A 21,116-nucleotide genomic window follows, 5' to 3' on the forward strand; every position below is an offset into this window, starting at 1 on the left:
AAATACCTAGGAATAAACCTGCCTAAGGAGGCAAAAGACCTGTATGCAGAAAACTATAAGACACTGATGAAAGAAAACAAAGACAACACAAATAGATGGAGGGACATAGCATGTTCTTGGATTGAAAGAATCAACATTGTGAAAATGACTGTACTACCCAAAGCAATTTACAGATTCAATGCAATCCCGATCAAATTAACAATGGCATGTTTCACAGAACTAGAACAAGAAATCTTATGATTTTCATGGAAACGCAAAAGACCCCAAATGGCCAAAGCAATCTTGAGAAGGAAAGATGGAGCTGGTGGAATTAGGCTTCCTGACTCCAACCTATACTACAAGGCCACAGTGATCAAGACAGTATGGTACTGGCACAAAAATAGAAAGGAAGATCAATGGAACGGAATAGAGAACTCAGAGGTAAACCCACACACATGTGGGCACCTTATCTTTGACAAAGGAGGCAAGAATATACAATGGAAAAAAGACAGCCTCTTCAATAAGTGGTGCTGGGAAAATTGGACAGCTACATGTACAGGAATGAGATTAGAGCACTTCCTAACAGCATACACAAAAATAAACTCAAAATGGATTAAAGACCTAAATGTAAGGCCAGACACTATAAAACTCCTAGAGGAAAACATAGGCAGAACACTCTATGACATACATCAAAGCAAGATCCTTTTTGACCCACCTCCTAGAATCATGGAAATAAAATCAAGAATAAACAAATAGGACCTAATGAAAGTTAAAAGCTTTTGCACAGCAAAAGAAACCATAAACAAGACAAGAAGACAACCCTCAGAATGGGAGAAAATACTTGCCAATGAAGCAAAGGACAAAGGATTAATCTCCAAAATATACAAGCGGCTCATGCAGCTTAATAGCAAAAAAGCAAATAACCCAATCCACAAATGGGCAAAAGACCTAAATAGACATTTCTCCAAAGAAGACATACAGATAGCCAACAAACACATGAAAAGATGCTCAACATCACTAATCATCAGAGAAATGCAAGTCAAAGCCACAAGGAGGGATCACCTCACACCAGCCAGGATGGCCATCATCAAAACATCTAGAAACAACAAATGTTGGAGAGGGTGTGGAGAAAAGGGAACTCTCCTGCACTGTTGATGGGAATGTAAGTTGGTACAGCCACTATGGAAAACAGTTTGGAGGTTCCTTCAAAAACTAAAAATGGAACTACCATATGACCCAGTAATCCCACTACTGGGCATATACCCAGAGAAAACCATAGTCCAAAAAGAAACATGTACCATAATGTTCATTGCAGCACTGTTTACAATAGCCAGGACATGGAAGCAACCTAAATGCCCATCAACAGATGAATGGATAAAGAAGATGTGACACATATATACAATGGAATATTACTCAGCCATAAAAAGGAACGAGATGGAGCTATATGTAATGAGGTGGATAGACCTAGAGTCTGTCATACAGAGTGAAGTAAGCCAGAAAGAGAAAAAAAAATACTGTATGCTAACTCATATATACAGAATCTAAAAAAAAAAAAAAATGGTCTTGATGAACCCAGTGACAGGGCAAGAATAAGGATGCAGATGCAGAGAATGGACTTAAGGACACAGGGCTGGGGTGGGGGGCGAAGGGGAAGCTGGGAAGAAGTGAGAGAGTAGTGCAGACATACATACACTACCAACTGTAAAATAGACAGCTAGTGGGAAGTTGCTGTATAACAAAGGGAGATCAACTAGATTATGGGTGATGCCTTAGATGGCCAGGACATGGAGAGTGGGAGGGAGTCTCACGAGGGAGGGGATATGGGGATATATGTATAAATACAGCTGATTCACTCTGGAGTACCTCAAAAGCTCGTAAAAGAGTGTAAGGCAATTATATTCCAATAAAGAGCTTAGAAAAAAAACTAGTGGTGAAAATATGGACCAGTGAATAACTGATGTTGGGACAATGGCCAGGAAATAACCTAAATGGATCCACACTGAGCACACAAATAAACTCCAGATGGATTTGAGGCATAAATGCTAAAAGGAAACTAAAACTTCTAGAACAACAGTAATAACCTTACATATCCAGAGTGCTTTTCAGGTGCCAGGCAGTCTTTTAAGGACCTTACATTTGTAAATTCCAATAAATCTGCAAAATGATTCAATGAAGCATATACTATGATTATCCCCATCTTATAAATGACAAACATTGGTTCAGAGAGAAGCCTCTCCCACGTCTCAGAGTAGATACTAAGTATCACAGCTTATCAGCATATTAGTCTGCTATAAAACTGAGGAGTATCTCTACAGAATTAGAGTAGTAAGTACATTGTAAACAAGAAACCCAAAGCACAGACCATAAAGGAAAAGATTGGTAAGTTTAACTACATTAAACTTCAAAATCTTTCTTTGATAGAAGACGTGATAAGCCGCAGTAAAGCAAGTCCAGTCTTAAAAAAAAACAAAAACAGTCTTACAATGCATATTTGCATATTGCTACAAAGAAATAGTATCTAGACTACACAAAGAACTCCTAAAAATTAATAAGAAAAATGCACGGAACCCAATGGAAAAATTGGCAAGTCACAGAAGGGGAGATGGGGAAAAACAGATGAAAAATATGTTTAACTTCCCGAGCAATATGGGAAATGAAAATCAAAACAAGATAGAATTTCTACACATTCAGATTGGCAAAGTTTGTACTTTGACAGTACCTTGCTGGAAGATGTTGAGGAAATGGCAGCTTTATGCCATGCCGAGGGTGGGGGGAGAGGGGGATTGGAACAGCCCCTTTGGAGGGAGAGAGGGACCCCAGCAGCGGCGCATCTTGGGGGAGGAGGCACTGGGACTTTGCCTGCTTCCTGTCACCCTCTCCGTGCAGACAGTTTTGCAGTCTCTGCCATCAAAAAGCCACCTTCCTTTTCCTGTGTCTGCAGACATCGTTCAGGCCATGGGAGCCCGTGGAAACTCCCACACAGAACATATGAGCCATTCAACACAGCTTTGAAGAGGACTGTTTAACCACGGGCGAAAACATGCACAGTGTATTGTTAAAGAAAGAGAGTTCAAAGCATTATGTACCATTAGATCCAAACGTTAAGTAAAGAAATATATTGGCAAAGGGGAAATATGCATGAGCTATACTCTAAACGTTCACCACACTTACGTCTAACTTGTTTTATATGCACTTTTTTCCTAGTTATATGTCTCGTTTCAAAAATCTGAATCTTCAGAACGAACAATATAACTTTTGTGATTAAAAATGGTTTCTAAATCTATGTTGCAAATAAATAATCTATGGCTATATATAGTCATAATACACAAATGTATAAAAATAACAAATATACAAACATAATAAATACATGTATAGATGAATTATAAATATGTATATTATTAAATACACATATATAATGTTTTCCCTAGTCTGGGGTCTGTGCCACACGCTTTACCTACATGACCTCAAGGCCGTCCCCTGAGTGGCAAGACCAAGGCTGAGCAACAGTAGACCACTTGCCAGAATTAGGAGCAGGGTCCAGCTGACTCCCACCCCCTCGCGGGATGCAGCAACAGCACCGGCCTCCTGGCTGCCCACGCCACATCACACCTCTGCACACAGGTAGCACCGCGCGTGCCCCAAGGACGAAACCTCAGGTGTGGAACAGACAGCAACCATGACGCAGCTCATTGTGGAAGAGCCCCCAGTTCCTCCTGGTTCCACCAGAGAGAACATCTCAAGGGAAGATCTCTCCCTAGACTATTAGCAGAAGAGGCCACATCGTAATTAAGGCACTGACACTGGCATTAACGGAACATCTACTGTGTATCTAACAGACACTCTACAGGCATCCCCTTCCAAGATACAGATGGTCTGAGCTCCATTGCTGGCTGGGCCTCTGCTCAGTCTCCTGAGGCTGGTGCAACAAAGGACCACAGACTGGGTGGCTTAAAACAACAGGACTTTGTTCTCTCGCAGTTCCGGAGGCCAGACGTCTGAAATCAAGGTGTGGCAGGCGTGGGCTTGGGGCTCCAAGGGAGACACTTTTCTTGCTGCTCCCCCAGCCCCTCGTGTCTCTGGACGCCCTCGGCTTGCAGCGGATGGCTCCCAGCCCTGCCTCCATCTGCACGTGGCCTTGTCCTCTGTGTGCCTCTGCCTCCTCCTCTGTCTGGTATCAGGACAGGTGTCACTGGATGCAGGGCCCACCTGGATAGTCCAGGATGATCTCATGCTGGGGTCTTAACGTCATGACATCTGCAAAAACTTTGCCCAAGTAAAGTCACACTCACAGGTTCCTGGTGGACATGTCTTTTGGAGAGACTGCCATTTGACTCACTATGGCCTCTTACTAGTACTTAGTGACAACAAGCCAGTTACTTAACCCCCCTCGGCACTGACTCTTTATCTGGAAAATGAGAATAATACCCCCCGGGCTGTTCTGAGGATCCGTTCAGATGGCATCTGTGCGGTGCTTATGCGGTGCCTGGCACGTGGTGAGGCTGAAACCAATGGCATCAGCGTCGCCGTCACCATCAAGCCCTCCGTCATGAACTCAGCCATGCCGGTACCTCCCCCTCAGCACCGGCAAGCCCTGGAGTTCAGAGAAGTTGAGTAATTTGGCCAACGTTTGTTTTAAACAATTTGGAGTCAGTCAGTCGCCAACGTCTCTGCGTCTGCCACCATCCAAGGTCCTCTTCCTGGGCCAAGCTGCCTCCACAGCCACCTCCCAGCACGCTGCTCTAGCTCACCGCCTGGTGAGGCAGCAAGGAGGTGCTGGGGGCCCCAGGTTACCAAGCAGGCATGGCAGCTTTGCGCGGATACATCCCTAAGCACAGCCAGGGCCTCCTCAGCCTTACGTCTGGGGCTCCTTCCAGCCAGGGGTGGAGCCGCAGAGCTTTGTGTATTCACATCAGCCCACGCACAGTGGGTGACACACCCAGGTGTCCAGGAGAACAGACGCGGGCAGCATGCAGCCTCCTTCATCCCCAGAGGCCGCCCCAGGCTGGCTCCAAGGCGGGGCTTAGAGGCCAATCGCCCTTTTCTCTTCACTGTCCCTGAATCCTGTTTGTTCCCTGGGGGGGTCCCTGGCCTGAAGGCAGCCTAGAGGCAGCTCTCACACTCCATCCTCAGCTGGCCCTCTCCGTCCCACACGGTCACCCGTGTTCACAGCTCCCAGGCTGCTGGACTGGGAGAACATGGAGCTTCTGGGCCCCTCTGTCAACCTCAGCTGGTCCAGACAAAAGCTCAGGCCTACTGACTGGGGACACCACCCAATCACACTCATGACCTCACCAGTGCCTCCCACAAACATGCCCACGCATCCTACCTTCACAAACTCTCGGGTCCAGTCCCTGCATACACGCGGGATCCAACCGAGAAACATCCCACTTTAACGCACTAGAGCTGCCCGCAGACCCTGCGTCAGACCCTCGTCTTAGGGCTGCCGCAGCCCGCCTCCTCACCAGCCAGCCTCGGGAGTGACACTCAGGACATTTGGAGATGTGGACCCTCTAGCTCCTTTTCCTCTTCTGTATTTGAGACGAAAACACAGAAGAATGAAAGATAATAGAACATCTGACAACAAGTGGCCAGAGTGCCGTTTGGTTTACTTTGATGACAGTGAAAAGGAGGCGACAGAGATGAAAGTGTAAGGACCGAGCGTGGACTGCGGGCCTGCGGTTGATCTGCGTTCACCTCCAGCTCAGCAGCCAGCTCCCTCTGCCGCCCGGTGGGGTCAGCGACCGTCCCCCAAGGATCCCGTGCTGCAGACCCCGGGGTGCAGAGTTGAGAGGCTGTGCCTCCGAGTCCGGGCAGGGGGCAGCCTCCACCCAGGCAAGTTACTTAACCTCCGCTTCCTTATCCACATTCCTGCTGCGCAGCAAAGATGGTTTACATAGCGCTTTGCACAGTGTTTGGTGCAAAATAGGTGCACCATAGTTCTTGGCGGCTGTCATTAGCAGAAGCAGTGTTTTCTTAAGATCTGGGTGCAGCCCATGGTGCTGAGATTCCACGGTCATTTCCGGTCCGGCTCAAAGATCCCGTTGCAGACAGACGTTCCCTAGCGTTTAGTTCAATGCAGCAGTTCGGCCACTATGTGCCCAGCACCGTGCGAGCAAACGTCCGAGACAAAGGGCCCCAGCCTCAGGGAGGAGACAGATACACAGACAGGCAGCCGCAGCATGTGGACGGGCAGACCCGGGCTCAAATCCCAGGGGCGCCTGTGGCCAGCACGGCTGCCTCGCCAGGTTCCTGAAGCCTCTCTAGACCTCAGTCTCATCTGTAAATGGACAGTGATGACAGATCCTAACTCGTTAGGGAGGTTTGGAGAGCCTGATGACGCAGCACTCTCCAAGCTCTTCACACAGTGCTTGGCAAAGAGGAAGCATTTAACACCTGCGGGTGCTTACCATCACGGGAAAACCACAGGGACAGGAGAGGCAGGGAAAGGTGGGGGGCAGGATGGCATCGGGGGGGGCTTCTGTCAAAGCAAGGTTCACGGAAAAGGCAGGAGCAAGGAGCGGGCATTCCGGGCAGCGGACGCCCCGGGAAGGCAGGACAGGCACAGCACGTCGGGGCGCTGCTGGGGCCCCCGTGACCAATGCTGAGGCGCCACGGTGCCCTGGAGAATGGGACGTAGGGGGACAGGGAGATGCTTCTGGGGGCAGCGCGGGTCTCGGACCCAAGCTGCCATTTTCCTTCCAGTGTCGGGAAAGGAACTCTGGTGACAAAAGGAACTCTTCACGCTCTCTGGGATTCTCCAGCGTGAGGCTCCTTGTAGGACATGTCCACTCCTGTCACGAAGTCTGTTTCTCCAGAAGAAAACTGTACTAAGGCTGTTGGGACTGGTGGTTTATCCCCTCTAACAAGGCACACTCGAGCACTGCTGGAGTATTTACAAAAACTGTGTATGACCCTGAAAACAGCTCTGCATTGAATTCCAGCCTTACTAAGTGGAAACCAGGCTGAGAGGGAGTGACCGTCAGCGCCTTGCAGCTGGTACGTGACGGGCTGTGGCATCTCCTGGACCCTGCGATTCTGATCCAACAGCAGCAGTGGCCGAGAGCACGGGTGGGCTCGCCCGACACCCTGGGACTCCAGGACCAGTTCTACCAACGACAGACGCGGCAGTTTGATAAATCTCATAATTTCTATGAACCTCCGCTTTCTGGTCTGCGGATGTGGATGCAAAGGGGAGTAGCGGCCTCATGGGGCTGTCTCAAGTCTTACACACGAGACTGTCAGCACCTTGCTAGCGCGCTGGGTAACCGTCAGGTGGTGGCTGCCAAGAAACGACGATGATGGTGGCGTTTGTTGTGATGATTAGGTTTCTACTCCTAAAAGAGATCTTAAATCCATGTACTTTCTTTCCCCTGCCATCACCCTAGTCCGGGCCCCTGTCCCACCAGCTTCTTAGACGACCTCCCAATGGGCCCCTTGCTTCCACTCTGCTCCCTTTAAAATGATCTAGAAACAGGAGCAAGGGGAATGAGCCTGTCATACAAACGAGATGCCCCTCTCCTGTTGCTTAAAGCCCTGTGATGATTTCCCACTGTCCATCCGAACGCCTCCCTGACCTTCACAGCCCTGCCTGACCCGGCCCTGTCCCGCTGTCTGTCCACACTCCTCCCTGACCACCAAGCTTCAGCCACAGTCACCTCTTTCACTCCCGGGAAAATGACAGGTCCTCCCCTGCCTCGGGGCCTCTGCACAGGTCGCTCCCTCTTCTTGGCATGTGCTCACCCTTTCGGCTTTCTCAGAGAAGCATCTCCATAACTACCACCTCCAGAGCATCCCGCCTCGGAAGCCCTTTCTCTTTCACTCACAGCCCCGAACCATGAAATTCCTGTTTATTTGGTCCCTCACATTATACCGCCTGCTTCTCGCCTCAGACGGGAAGCTCCGCGAGGGAGAGAACCGTGTCTGTGGTCCTCACGGCTGGTTCTGCAGCCTCTGCCGCCAGTCAGTGCTTCTATAAAGAAGGATGGGAGGGAGGGCCGGAGGGAGGACCACGCAGCATCTGGGAGGCCGCAGGTGCAGGTAGGAGGGATACGCGGGCGCAGCGTGACGGCGCAGAGGCAACTGTTCTCAGCTGCAATACCCCAGCCCAACTTCTATCTCAGCTCCCCACACTTCCTGGAGGAGACCACTTACTCTATCACCTGTGCATCTACTCAGCTTAATCTGCCAAGTTGTCCATCCAAAGTGGGTATTTTTTTTAAATCCCGCTCACTACCCAGCTCACGCCAGTCCCCTTTGGGCAGCAGTCGGGCACAGCTTCCCCCTTCCCCGCCCCCCTTTCCTTCTCCCAGTGGGGGGTGCAGGGGTGAGGGGTGACGTCTCGGTCCACTGGCCGCCTGTCCCCCGGGGCCCTGTCAGCCACCGCAGGTGCCAGACTCACCTCTCCGGCTGCCGGGAGTTCCCCAACCTGGCCCCAGACCCTGCGGTCCCCGCTGTGCTCCCTGCCATGGCCTCCCTCCCCCCTCCTTGCCAGAGAGCATCCTGGTCCACCCCACCCCGCCTGTAAGACTTGGAGAAACTCCAGAATGTTCCTCAAGCCGTGCACTGGCTCTCGTCAGGAGCCCTCGTCAGGCTCACTGAGGGACCACGCCAGCCCCCGAGTCCTCACATTCCGCCTCAGAAACAGGAAACTCAGCCCCTCTCCTTCCAGAAGCCCTGCCACCTTCCCAGGCAGGGGCTCAGCCACAGTTCCCCTGCCTCCACCTCTCAGCACTCCTTCCCCGCTCTCTCAGGCAGGCCAAATGCCTGTGTGGTGTCCTTCCTGCTCAGCACCTCCATTTTGGAGCTTTTGGCAAAGCACAAGGCCTCTATTGGGGTTTTCCTCACTCTTACATCAAACCTAGCTTTTACCAATTAAGAGTGGTGCTCTGCCCTCCTGCCACTCCTCTCACGGGCACGTGGACGGTCCAGGTGCGCACGTCGTCAGCCGCGTGCGGCGCACTTCTGCCCTTCTCCGGAGCTGCTCTGCCGGACCCATGGTGGGATGGTGTCGTGGGTTTGGTGTGCATTTCCTAGATGATGAATGTGGTCTACGTTTATGTGACTGCTGGATATCCTCCTTCATGACATGCCTGTTCAAGATTTCACCCATTTTTTCACTGAGGTTATCTGTCTTTTCCCCACTGATTTGTAGGCATATCTGCCTGGCAAACATCTCCTTAAACCGAGCGTGTGCGTGCCCTATGACCCGTTAACGCCAGTCTTGGATGTGCGCCCAACAGAACACACACTCACCAAAAGGCATGGACAAAATACTCACAGCAGTGCACCTCAATACCCCCACCTGGAGACTCCCCCAAGGCCACGGCCAACAGAGTGGACACATAAGTCAGTGCACGTTCACATGATGGAGCGCTAAGCAACGGGCGCACACGGCACCGTGAACACATCTCACAGACACGAGGTGGGGGGAAAGGAGCGGCCCAGAGACAGGGCACCCCACACGGCTCCACGATGAAAGCATCCACAGACCAGGCGACACCAACCAGCCCGTGACGTCTGAACTCAGCACGGGGGCTAATTTGGGGTGGGGAAGGGGCGCGGTCCTCCCTGAGGGGCGGTGCCACTCCTGCTCCAAATCTGCTCCCTGATTCGACGCTGGTCCCGGTCCTGTGCGTTGTTCACCTTGTGAAAATCCACCGAGCTGTGAAATTCTGATTTGTGTGCTTTTCTGTAACGTGTTATACTTAGTGAAAATTTAAAAATCACCAAGCTGAGTACAGACATTTCTGTTCTGGGCTGAATGAGGGCTCTCTCAGAAGGAATATGCACACCGGCTTATAGGGTAGAGAGCAAGGAGCCGCTGGGAATAACTAGGAGCTGTGCGAGGCAGGGGCACGGCTGCGGCACGCTCTGAACCATCTCCTCTGCACTCCCCACCAGAGGTCTCAACCGCAGCAAGCGCACCAGCCAGGGGCAGGTCTGCCCTCTCCCTCCAGGCACCCTTGCTGACGTCTGTCCCAGCTGGGGGTGCTGCTGGCATCCCGTGTGTAGAGCCCAGAGACGCTGCTCCCCGCTACACAGAAAAGGGCCACCTACGGCTGCTTCACTGATGGGAAGCGGACAGGACACAGATGCCCAGGGCCCCGTGGCCGATGGGTAGCAAAAACCACATGGGAGCCCCGACCTTCCCGCTGCACTGGCTTGTTGCTGGCCCTGGAGCACCAACCCAATTTTCAGATTCAAGATGTCCAGACAATGAGTTTCAGAACACCCCATCCCTTTCCCTCCCCTGGGAGATAGATACGACATGAACTAGATAAATCTCACCCAGTGCGAGAAATCAGACATTTTCAGGAGCAAAAAAAAAAAAAAAGGCTGGTTTTCACTGTTATTGCTTTAGTGTTTATAGAGAACTTGGGAGGAAAATATTATCAGTCGAAAAACATCACAAGAAACTCGTGGTGTTAATGCACTGTGCCCGGCTGACGCTGCTTGAATAAAATGCTCAAGGAGTGGAACGTTTCACAGGAGGTGTAGACAGGTCCTGAGTCATTTTTCTTCATCATCTGGTCCTGTTTTCCAGGGGCAGGGAGGGAGGGGGACAGCTTTCTTTGAAGCTATTCATCTTCTTTCACCTAGAAGATCATGTTTTGTAGCTGTGAAGCCTAAACACACCATTTCATAATTTCAGCAAGAAGCTTTCTGGAAATAGTAGTCATAGTATTGATTAATCTGTACATTCAAATAGAACAGAGCCTCCAATATGGAATATTATTATCCAGGCAGTCACTGCAGATGGATTCATACACCAGCCAAACATGTCTTGGGTTACAACGAAGCCTCAACCTGTTGTTTTCCCCACACCTCTGTCTTCTGGCTTGAAAGGCTGGCACATGAATGCATGCAAAATTCTACCCGCTGTTAAAATGCATCAAACCCACACTACTGGCTCAGCCCCTCACCTCCGGCAGGCAGGATGCTGGGCGCTGGCGTTTGGCGGGAGGACAGTAAAAGACAAGGAAGAAGTAGGTAGGTAGCTAGACTCCCTGCCCTCAACAACCGCGGACCGCAAAGGAGAAAGAAGGCACCGAGTCTGGAAGGTTATATAAGAACACAAGAAGAAACGTCACAAGCACACAATGCACAAGCAGTTCCAAAAGATCTTGTTTCTCCATAGTTGATCTTTGCTCTTTGCAGACACCCCGCATCCATCACACACCACTCCTATCCTTTGTAACTGCAACTTAATTTCTCCTGGGGGACTTGCCTCTCTCCTGGTGTGTTTGTCTCTGTAAAGCAAAGTGCCCATCGGTTCCCAAGTGACGGGGAGACAGATGACTTGAGTTAGACCAGAAAGACGGTCTCCTGGACGCTGGAAACGGCACAGTGAGTCTAAAGAACAGCTCACAGTTATCCTTTCAGTGAATATTCACGGAGCACCTGCTCTGTGGCAGACACTGTCCTGGACTGAGGGTGCACAGGGAAGGGACAGATGGACTCCTGCCCTCGGGGACCTGATACTGCCACGTGGGAGGCAGGTGACACAGAGATAAACAAAATGACATGCCATCTGCCACCAGGCAGTAAGTATTGTGAAGAGAGAGGAGGAGGGGGAGGAGGGGGAGGAGGAGGTACAAGAAGGGAGTATGAATCAGCAGGCCATCATTTCCGAAGGAGTTTTAGGGACACCCTCCTGCAGGGGCCGTGGTCTGCTCTTCACTCCTCTTTTCGCTGCCTGTGGAGGCTCGTGGGTGGTTCCAACCCCCTAAGTCAGGGGCAGCACACGTTGTCAGGAAAGGGCCAGGTGGTGACTACTTTCAGCTCTGGGCGGCCTGTAGCCTCTGTCAGAACTCTGCCTTCGTGAACGCAGCTGTGGGCAAGGCGTCAGTGGATGGCGGCAGCTCTGTTCCGGTAATACTTTATTTACAAAACAGATGGCGCCTAGGGTCTGGCCTGCAGGCCGGAGTCTGCACACTTCGGCTCCTGATCTCAGGATCTGTGCTGACGGCTGACTTTCTCAGGGTCAGTCCTCCACCTGCAGCTCCTGTTACTGTCGTGCAGCCCCTCGTGTCTTCAAATAAACCAGTCTCCCATGGCACGGCAGCCGCCTCTTGCTTGCAACCAAGTGAACCTAATGGATCTAGAAGGAGCATCTCAAATGAGGAGGCACAGGCACTAAACCTGCGTTACTAACAAGCCGCAGGAGACACGAGGAGCAACGTGGTGTCACCCAGTCCTATCGCCACGTTTTACAGACTGTTAAACTGGGCATCAGAAGGGGAGAGAAGCCTGCCTGAGAACACCTACCAAATTCAAAACAAGGGTCAGAACTCAGGTCTATTGCTTCCTTACGTCAGTACCCTTATCTTGGGTCCCTTTCAACTGGAAATAACAGAAAACCCAACCAACCTTAATTTTTTTTTTTTCAACTGAAACAATATTTTTATTTGAGGCATAAAAGCACACGGGTTTCTGTCACATAGGATGAGAATGGCTTTAGGGTTCTAGTTTCTACGATAAGACCTTGTTTATCTTTGTCAGAGTTTCTATCACAGCTTCTTGGGAAATGAATCAGAAAGGCAGCAAGACACAGCCTGGAAAGAAAATCATTACTGTTGCTGCGAAGTTGTAAAGAAAGGGAAGAACTTATTCAAATTAGTGTACATGTCGCAGAGCCCCAAGGAGGACAAGAGTGGTGTGGGGGAAAACAGTCTACGTTTCTAGTCTTGGCAGTGATGCTGGCCTCTCCTTCCACAGCAAGGATTTGCCCCGAAATGGAAGCAGTGGGGTCGACTTGGCCATTCTGACTGCACCAACAACTCGGGGCTACCCTGTTCCCTCTCTGGATCCCCAGTTCCGTCCTTCCCTTTCCCCAGAAGAGCTCAGAGAGGAAGGGCAGGGTCTATGTCATGGACACTGCTACTTACTCGATGAAGCTGCCCAGGTTTATGTCCCGTTCTGAAAGGCCCGCACACTCATGAGTGCTCAGGGTGATGTGGACCTTGTTGTACATGTTAAACCATTCAGGATGGTGGTCCAATTTCTCAGCCTGCAGGGCCACTCTCGTCATGAAGCCAAAAGCCCGACTGAAATCTCCACTCTCGTCATGAAGCCAAAAGCCCGACTGAAATCTTTAAAATGGAACTGCTCGAAGATGGCATCCCGTCCTTCCAGCTCGTTCCACCCCACGGCCCGCAGGTTCGGCAGCAGCTGCTCCCACTCCTCAGCACTTAGCCCGTGTGCTTTGCCAGCCATGGCGGGCGCGGGCACAGACGCGGGCAACAGCAGGTGGCGGCAGCGCGGGCGAGTGGGGCGCCGGGCGCACAGGGAAGCCATGGCGCGGGGCCCTTAATTTTTAAAAAGGGGGTTAATTTTACCTACATTACAAGAAGTCTGAGAAGGTGGCCACTACATCATTTCAGGGATCTAATGATGTCGGGTCTAGGGTCTCCACAATTTCTCTTGGCCTTCCTTCATGAGTACAAAATGGCTGCCACAGCTCCAGACATTACATGGATGTTCAAGGCAAAAGGGAGAAGGAAAGGGGAGCATCTAAATAAATCCTTTCTCTCCCCAAAGCCAGACTTTTTCAGCAACCACCCAGAACATTTGTGCTTTTATATGGCCACTCCTAAATACTTAGGATGCTGAGAAAGTGGATATTTCACTTTTCAGCCTCTAAAGTGGAGACAAAAAAGGGAGAAGGGGGTTAGGAATGGATATTAGATTTGTCAACATGAAGCATCAGTCTCAGTTTCCTTTCCACAACGTGAGTCAGTTCGACAAATACAAAATTATGGACTGCTCCCTGCAAGGGTGGTGCTGATTCAGAAACACCAGCAGGTGGTCCTTATCTGTAAGACAGGGGCTCCAAAATCTAGTGGATCAGATACTTCACTTAGGGAACTCCGTAAAATACATGTTTCCAGATTTCACTCGAAAGCTATAGGATCAAAATTCTAGAAACAGGGCCCAGGAGTCTGTATTTAAATGAAATCTTCCATCATAAATTTAAAGTTGTCCCTCCAGTCCCAGTCTCTAGCCCTCTCTTTCCATCTTTTTCACGGCTGCATTTTAGAAAGTCTATACCTTGTCAAAATTCCCCAAGTAATTGTGAGAATCAGCCAAGAGTGGGGAAGATAGGCGGCCCGGCATTACCAGTGGTGCTAGACACACCTCGATATAGTAGCAAGGTCAGCTGTCTGGATACCCACCAGGCACTGTGCAAAGCACTGGACACAGCTTCACCCATGTGACCCTCTCAATAACCCCATAAGGTAGGATTTTGATCCAAACCCCTCCTATAGATGTGGACACAGAGTCTTGCAAAAGTACAGGAGAACCCACCATGGAATCCACCCTTGGTAGATGCTTGGTAACCACGTGTGAACTGAAGCAAAAGTAATTTTGAAATCTACCTAAAAGTTAATTTGTTCTCCTTAACCAAATTCCTGCTATCTTTTCCTTTTAATTTCTTTCCCCGTAGCTCTACCATGAAAGTTGAGCCAGGTAAAAGACCCCATTTATAAGATTAAATAAGAACTCCACTGAATCGTGCTATCCTGTGCTGATTGTAAAGGCGGATATAAAGGATGTAGATTTCCAAAACTCAGCACTCATTCTGAATATTGATTATGTGACAGGTACTGGAATACATAATTTCTAAAGCCTTCTCTGCTCTCAGGGCCTCCGAGTCAACTATGGGTTTTCAAACAAAGGTGAGCAGGGGTGGGGACAGTATACACAGGTGATTATAATACAGTGACAGGAGAGCCAAGAGGTAGCTTTGCAAAGTGTCACGGCAGCAACCAGGGATAAGATGCCAGGTGGGGTCGGTGAAAGCCTCACGGGGATGATTCTGCAGAGCTGAAGGGCGATTAAGTGCTTGCAAGGTGATCCGAAAGGGATAAAAACATCCCGAGAAATGAAAGAAATATTTGCAAAACTCAGACTCACAGAAACATAGAGCATGTTCAACCACAAGTAGCCAGAGGTTTGGGTGGACTCACCCCTACTCACCACGTCCAGGCCCCTGGCAGGCATTCCTAATCGACCACGGCCTGGGCCCCAGGGAGCTCCTTCTCCAGATGGGGCTCCAGGCAGCCTCCACCACAAGAGCTGGAACCAGAGAGGAGAGGAAGCAAGGGCCACGTTGTGGAGTGAGGGCAGGGGGGAGACTCTGCTGAAGCAGAAGGGTGGTTAGCGTCCTTCAGTACTTGGGAAACTCGCTGGGGTCAGTGGAGAGAATACCTTAAAGTAAGGGGGAGGGGAAACAGGGGAGGGAGAGGACAGGGAGGACAAGCAGAGAGGGACTCCTATGAGCCAGACCATCCTGATGAGAGCTGTCGGGGAAGGGACACTGCAGAGATGGAAGCTGACCCAGGAGACACTTCACAGGTGGAAAGCGAAGGATCTGGAGTGACTGAAAAAGGGGGAGGGCTCAGACAAGGAGGCCTGTAACTGAGGCAGTGAACACAAAGAAGGGGCAGGTTTGAGTCCATGTCTCCCAGCCTCCATCCCAGCCTTAGAGGCAGAGCAAGGCAAAAGCTGGGCAACTCCTAGCCACTTGACCTTGCGCAGAATCAGAGGTGCAGGAGAACACAGGCTCTGGAGTAGGGGTGTCTGGGTGCCAACCCCAGCCTGGCTGTGAGATCTTGTCAAGGCCGCCCAACTCCCCAGCGCTGAGTGCAGATGGGGCTGTTGGTGTGCCGAGTAAACAAGAAACCATGTCAAGCATCCATGATGCGTAGCCCACAAACAAGGAGGGACATTGCCATCATAGTCCTTCTGTAGCAGAAATCGATCCGTCGAGAAACCAAGCACCACACTTGGAGGGTTGGAGAACTCAGGTTTATTGAGCCGGCGGACCCAGAAGAGCTAACGCTCCAAAATTCCGGGCCCCATTCCAGGTGAATTCTCTCCTCATATAGGTTAAGGCACATAGCTACAGTTGGCATTAATTGATTGGCTACAGTTGGCATTGATTGACTACAGTTTCCATAGGTTACAGGTGATTACAGAGCACGGGAGTTGCTAGGGGTTACATGCAAAGGGTTTTCAAACAAAGGTGAGCAGGGGCAGGAACAGAACAGTCCATACTTATCTGGTCACCTTTTAGGTTCCAGTTGATTGTTAAAGTATTTTCTCCTCACTGTAGTGCAGCAAGCAGGTTTTAGAGAAGCAGAGCAGGCAGAAAGCTATTTTCTAGCTGGGTATGAACTCCAGATTCTCCTCATCACTACCCATTCAATCTTCTGGCTTTGCCACCAGGCTGCCTCCAACATCTTGCTACCTGGGTTCACCCCTACCCCATCGCTTCCTGCTTTGCTGACCTCCTGCCTCCAGAACCTGGGGTTTGCTTCTGGCTAAGATTCAACATTTACAGAGTCCTTTGTCTTGAACTTCTGGCTCCCAGGACATCACTTTGCTCCTGACCTCCCACCATGCTGGGGCATGACCTCAAGCCCTCCACTCCCTGACACAGGCCCAGGGTCCTCCAGTGGGGCCAGACCCCTGTACCCAGCCTGGGATCACTGTAGCTCACATTCTAGCACGGTGCTCCAAGATCAAGTCTTTTAAGTTTCCACCTCTGCCATCCATTACCTTGTACTGAAAACACTTCTGGAACACAGGCCCACTCCAGACACACGTGCAGGGGCCTCTTAGCCACCATCAACTCTGCAAACACCAGCTCTCCCACCCCAACTTCACATCTGTCAGATTTTCTGACTTTCCTTTAAGACATGCAGAAATATTAAGTATCACATTTTCATGGTTACCCAGAGAGTCTGCTTTCTTATGCATACATTAAGGCTACAGTAACAACAAAAATCCTCTCTTTCCGGTGGAATGAGCAACTTACACAAAGAAACATGTTAACTTTCAACAGTGCCTCTCAGCTGACACACACAGAGCCTACTTCTGATTGTCATGGACAGGAGGAGCTGCAGAGACAGGAGAAGGCTGGGGTCACCCATTTAGAGAGAGACATGCAGGAAAAAGGCAGACTGCTTGGGAGTGCTCCTCTGGCTGGGTTTATTACTCCTAAATTATTCAGAGTCTTGACTGGGATTCATCAAGGTTGCTGCATCCCTGAACCTTTTGTACTGAGAGGACCTGGTGGTGCATTTCATTTCTAAAAGCATGCATGAAATAAATTCTCTAACAGCAAAGCATCCTCTGCTGACCCCCCAGTGCCTGCCTCCTCTCTCTCATCCTCGGCGGAAAAGCAGGGCTCATCAGGGCTCTGAATCCTGAACCCGCAGCGAGGCCTGGTGCTTGCTTCAAGCTGGACAAGGGTGACCGAAGGCACAAATGGGCCACTGTGCATCACACTGACCGTCCTTGCTTTGCGTTTGCTGCCGACACGCGCGTCCCGACCCCGAGCATGTTCTGAGCCGTGTCCCGTCTAGGGAGCCTGACTGCCCACAGCCCCCACCTGCTTCTCTCCCCGACTCCCGCCTGGGTGGAGAGAGAGGCACTCTGGCTCGTCACCAACTAGGGTCTGTCACCCAGGACCTCGAGGAGACCCACCCAGAAGCCTGGGAATATGTTCCTAAGGGCCAAGGCCATCTTCCTCACAGGACACTCCGTCCCGTTCCGACACACTGAATCTCCTGGGATTTAAGTGCCAGTGTGAGCAGGTAAATGCCACCCGGAACACTTAATTCTGCAAGATTATCATAGAGGTTCCCATCTGTTCCCTTGAGATCAAGAGGATTCTTTCTTTCAGGAGGAAGCACATTTTTTAAAGCATTAAGCTGAAACCTAAACTGTTTCTCCTCCCAAAATACACTAAGTGGATGCATATCGTTGGAAATTCTCAAAGACTTATTTTCAAAGGGTGAAATTCTAAAGATCTCAAAAAAGATGGTCAAATAGAATCTTTTCTTTTTTCCTTCTGAAGAACAGTGGATCACAAAGTTATCTGAGTTTTACAGCCAGGAAGGTGAGGAAACATAGGTCTGGGCACAAACATTAAAAACCCTGCAGCCCGCCTGTGTGCGCAGCTTAATTCCTTTTTGTTTTGTAATTACGATGCTTCCCGGGGGCAGGAGAGGCCCAGAGCGGGGCAACAGCGCCATCTGTAGGAGAAACTTCACAGCCCACGTCCGCCCAACCCCAGGCACCCCTCACCACCTCCCTGGAAAAGCCAATGCAGGACCCCTTCAACGAAAGAATAATGGGTAGTGATGATGTTGGAGGGAAAGTCAGCGAGATCTATCAGATTTTTAATTGCCCAGTCACTTTGATCTAGCAATTACTCCAATTCTAGGGGTTTATCCTGTATAAATATCAGCTCATATGCAGAGATAAAAGTCCAATATTCACTGCAGTATTCGTTTCATATTGAAATATAAACGCAATCTAAATACTTATTAATAGGGACCAGTTAAATAATTAGGGCCCTCCCTAATTAACAGGAACTGGTTAAATAAATCAGAGCATAGACTTCACAAAGAACGAGGGAACTACGCAAGGACGGGTTTCCACAGCAAAATGCCAAGCTGCAAAAAGCCATTTTGCCAACATTCTGTAGAATGTGGCCTTTTGGCAAGGATATACTTTCATATAAAGCGTTACACTTAAAACTGAACTGTTAGCCCATACATAGAAACACCTGGAAGAACACATTCCTAACCATGGCTCTCCTGGGGGGCGGAGGAAGGAGTCTCACTTCGCACATCTCTGTATGAACTGAATTGTGTCGCAAACAGGTGCTGATTTTGGATTTACCGTGCATGTTGGTCCAGGACATTCTCAAGTCCTCGTGAGGACCTCTGGAAGGCAGGCTTTCCGAGCCCTGCAGGTCTGAGACCTCTTCATTTCACCCCCGCCCTTGAAGGCCATGGTGGCTGAGCACGGGATTGGAGGTGCAAGAGCTTCCTGGGATGTGAGGAGACGTCCCCCATCGTCTCCCGGCATCTGATACCGGCAGTGACAAGTCGAATGCCCCTCTGAATTGTGCTCCTTAGCAGGAAACACCATCCTTCTTCCCAGACGCTCCCGGCATTCAGCGCACCCCCGGCTTCCCGAGGTGTCGGCCGGTGGGCCTTCTCCAGCAACCTGTGCAGTGGGTCCTCTCGCGAGGAAGACTCGTGTCTTTTTGCTACTCTGAGAAGCTCCCATTTCTTTCCTTGTGTTTTCTGTTTGTTGTCTGCTGTTTAACATTTCCTTCTCTGCAGTGCCCCTTTCCTCTTTTTCCGGGCTCTTTAACTCCGTGTCAAATGTGTAGGGGCACCCTCCACACCCCTTCGCTTTTCTCTCACTGCCGTGCCCGTCCTTGCTCTGCGGCCCAGGGAGGGAGCTTCCTGTGTTGAAAACAGTACTCTGGCCAGGCAGTCACACGGCAGACTCGAGATCTCTCTGAGCCCCTCAGAGTGCCCTTAGGTTCCTTCTCTTCCCCTTTGCTGCATTACCCCCGTTTCTCAAGGCTTTGATCCTCCCCTTGTCGCATCTGGAGTCAAGCATGCCTGGTGCTACCTCTCCTCGGGTGTTTGCGGACTTGGGACTATTTGAGTACCTTTCTGGGACACTCTCCCTCCCCAGTGTCTGAGCTCCTGCAAGGCCTCTCACTCCCTGGCCTTGTGACCCGAGAGCCCTCACCAACTGCTCTGACCTCAGGAGACGCCTGCCAACGTAACACAGTAAGAAGAGGGGAAGGGACTCCTCGCTAATTAATTAAAGACCCCCCAATCAGTCCCCATGAGCCTCCCCTCCCCACGCCCCTGCACCTCGGATCTGTAACTCAGAACTCAGGATCTTCTGCGTATTTTCACCCTCTCAGCTCCCTTCCCTGTGTTGGCTCTAGTTTCGTTTCCCTATGAGGCTGATTCTATTTGCTTTCTACCTTTCAACACTTTCTGGCCCTCTGCTGTCACTTAATTCTGTGTGTTTTTTTTTTTTTAAATTATTATCTTTTTGGTCTTCCCGTAAGATATGGGATGGGATTTGACATGTAAGAAAAATAAGGACCCCAGCGTAAGGAAGGTGAGAAAACGTACAAAGTAGTCATCGCTGACCGCACAGTGCACCGTCGCTGGTCAGCTTCCCCCAGTGGGGTTAAAGGACACGGACGGACCGTTCCATGGAGTCACTCAGCTTAACTCTGCTTCTTGGCATTATTGAATTTGGGAAAATAAGTTACTCTCAATAAATACAAATGATAAATGTCAGGTCATAAAACCTTTTTTATATCAAATTTGGCAATAAACTTCACGAGTCAAAAGAAATATACTCAAAATGAACCAATTAATCTTTTTCCTCTATTTTTTTTCTCTTTCTTCAGCAATAAATAGAGAAGACTGTCTGGATACTAAGTTTATAAAGCCCTGCTGACCAAAGTATCTAAAAACCTAAGTCCTCTTCTTTCTTGTTACCACAACCCGAGGTATCCTCCATGTTAAACCTAAACGGTGGGTTGGGTTACCATCCTATAAAGTCTTTCAAATTTCTTATTAAATTCCTCTTTCACATGCAGCGCTCTTCAAACAGCATAAGAGAAGCTCACAGAAATGAAGCATTCATTCCAGGGCCTACCTTCCCTGGCTTGTCGCCCCAGCCGTCCATCCTCAGCGTCTTTGGGCACCAGGCAGACACCAGCTGTTGGGATGATAAGGCGATGATGCCATTTGCTTCTTATCTGGTCACTGGTGTGTAACCACGGGAGCACCCTGGGCAGGGACCTTGGCAAGCAATTGAAAATGCAAGGTCAGTGGTCCCCTACTACAGATACTGAAAGAGTCCTTCTGATACAGATATTAAAGAGTGTAATTTCTTTGAAAGCAGCCTGAATGCCAAATTAAAATGCCGGTTCCAACAAGCACGCCCTGCGCTCACTGTCTGAGCCTGGAAGAAACACCCCGTCGCAGGCACTCTACGACACGGACGGCAAATCGGTCTCCCATCCCACTCTTGGCCCTCTCAAGGCCACTCCCGACCCAACAAGCAGGGAGGCTGTCTCAAAGTGTGAGCCAGATCCTGTCAGTCCCAGCCCCGAGCCCTACGAAGGCCTCCCATCGCCTGTGAGATGAAACCCCACGTTCTCACGTGGCTGACAAGGCCCTCATGACCTGGCCCCACCCGCTCTCCAGCCCCCACCCCTCCGCACCCCTCACAAGGCTGCAGCCACCCTGGCCTTCCTGAAGTTCCTGGACTTCCTGCCGTGATCTCTCCAA

At 50.2% G+C, this 21,116-nt stretch overlaps 1 protein-coding gene across 1 annotated transcript; it reads right to left on the bottom strand.

Moving 5' to 3' along the window:
• Positions 1-12,710: 12,710 nt before the first annotated feature.
• On the bottom strand, positions 12,711-13,022 carry LOC130833562 (pterin-4-alpha-carbinolamine dehydratase-like). Its single transcript, XM_057703305.1, has one exon. It carries the CDS (start codon positions 13,007-13,009, stop codon positions 12,863-12,865), a length of 147 nt encoding a protein of 48 aa, XP_057559288.1. The 5' UTR covers positions 13,010-13,022; the 3' UTR covers positions 12,711-12,862.
• Positions 13,023-21,116: the final 8,094 nt, after the last annotated feature.

This window comes from Hippopotamus amphibius, chromosome 12 (genome assembly GCF_030028045.1).
Source record: "Hippopotamus amphibius kiboko isolate mHipAmp2 chromosome 12, mHipAmp2.hap2, whole genome shotgun sequence".
Taxonomy (NCBI): domain Eukaryota; kingdom Metazoa; phylum Chordata; class Mammalia; order Artiodactyla; family Hippopotamidae; genus Hippopotamus; species Hippopotamus amphibius.

What these genes read in the sequence shown, in the direction of transcription:
- LOC130833562 (XM_057703305.1), bottom strand. Translation starts at nt 13,009, where the DNA reads ATGACGAGAGTGGCCCTGCAGGCTGAGAAATTGGACCACCATCCTGAA.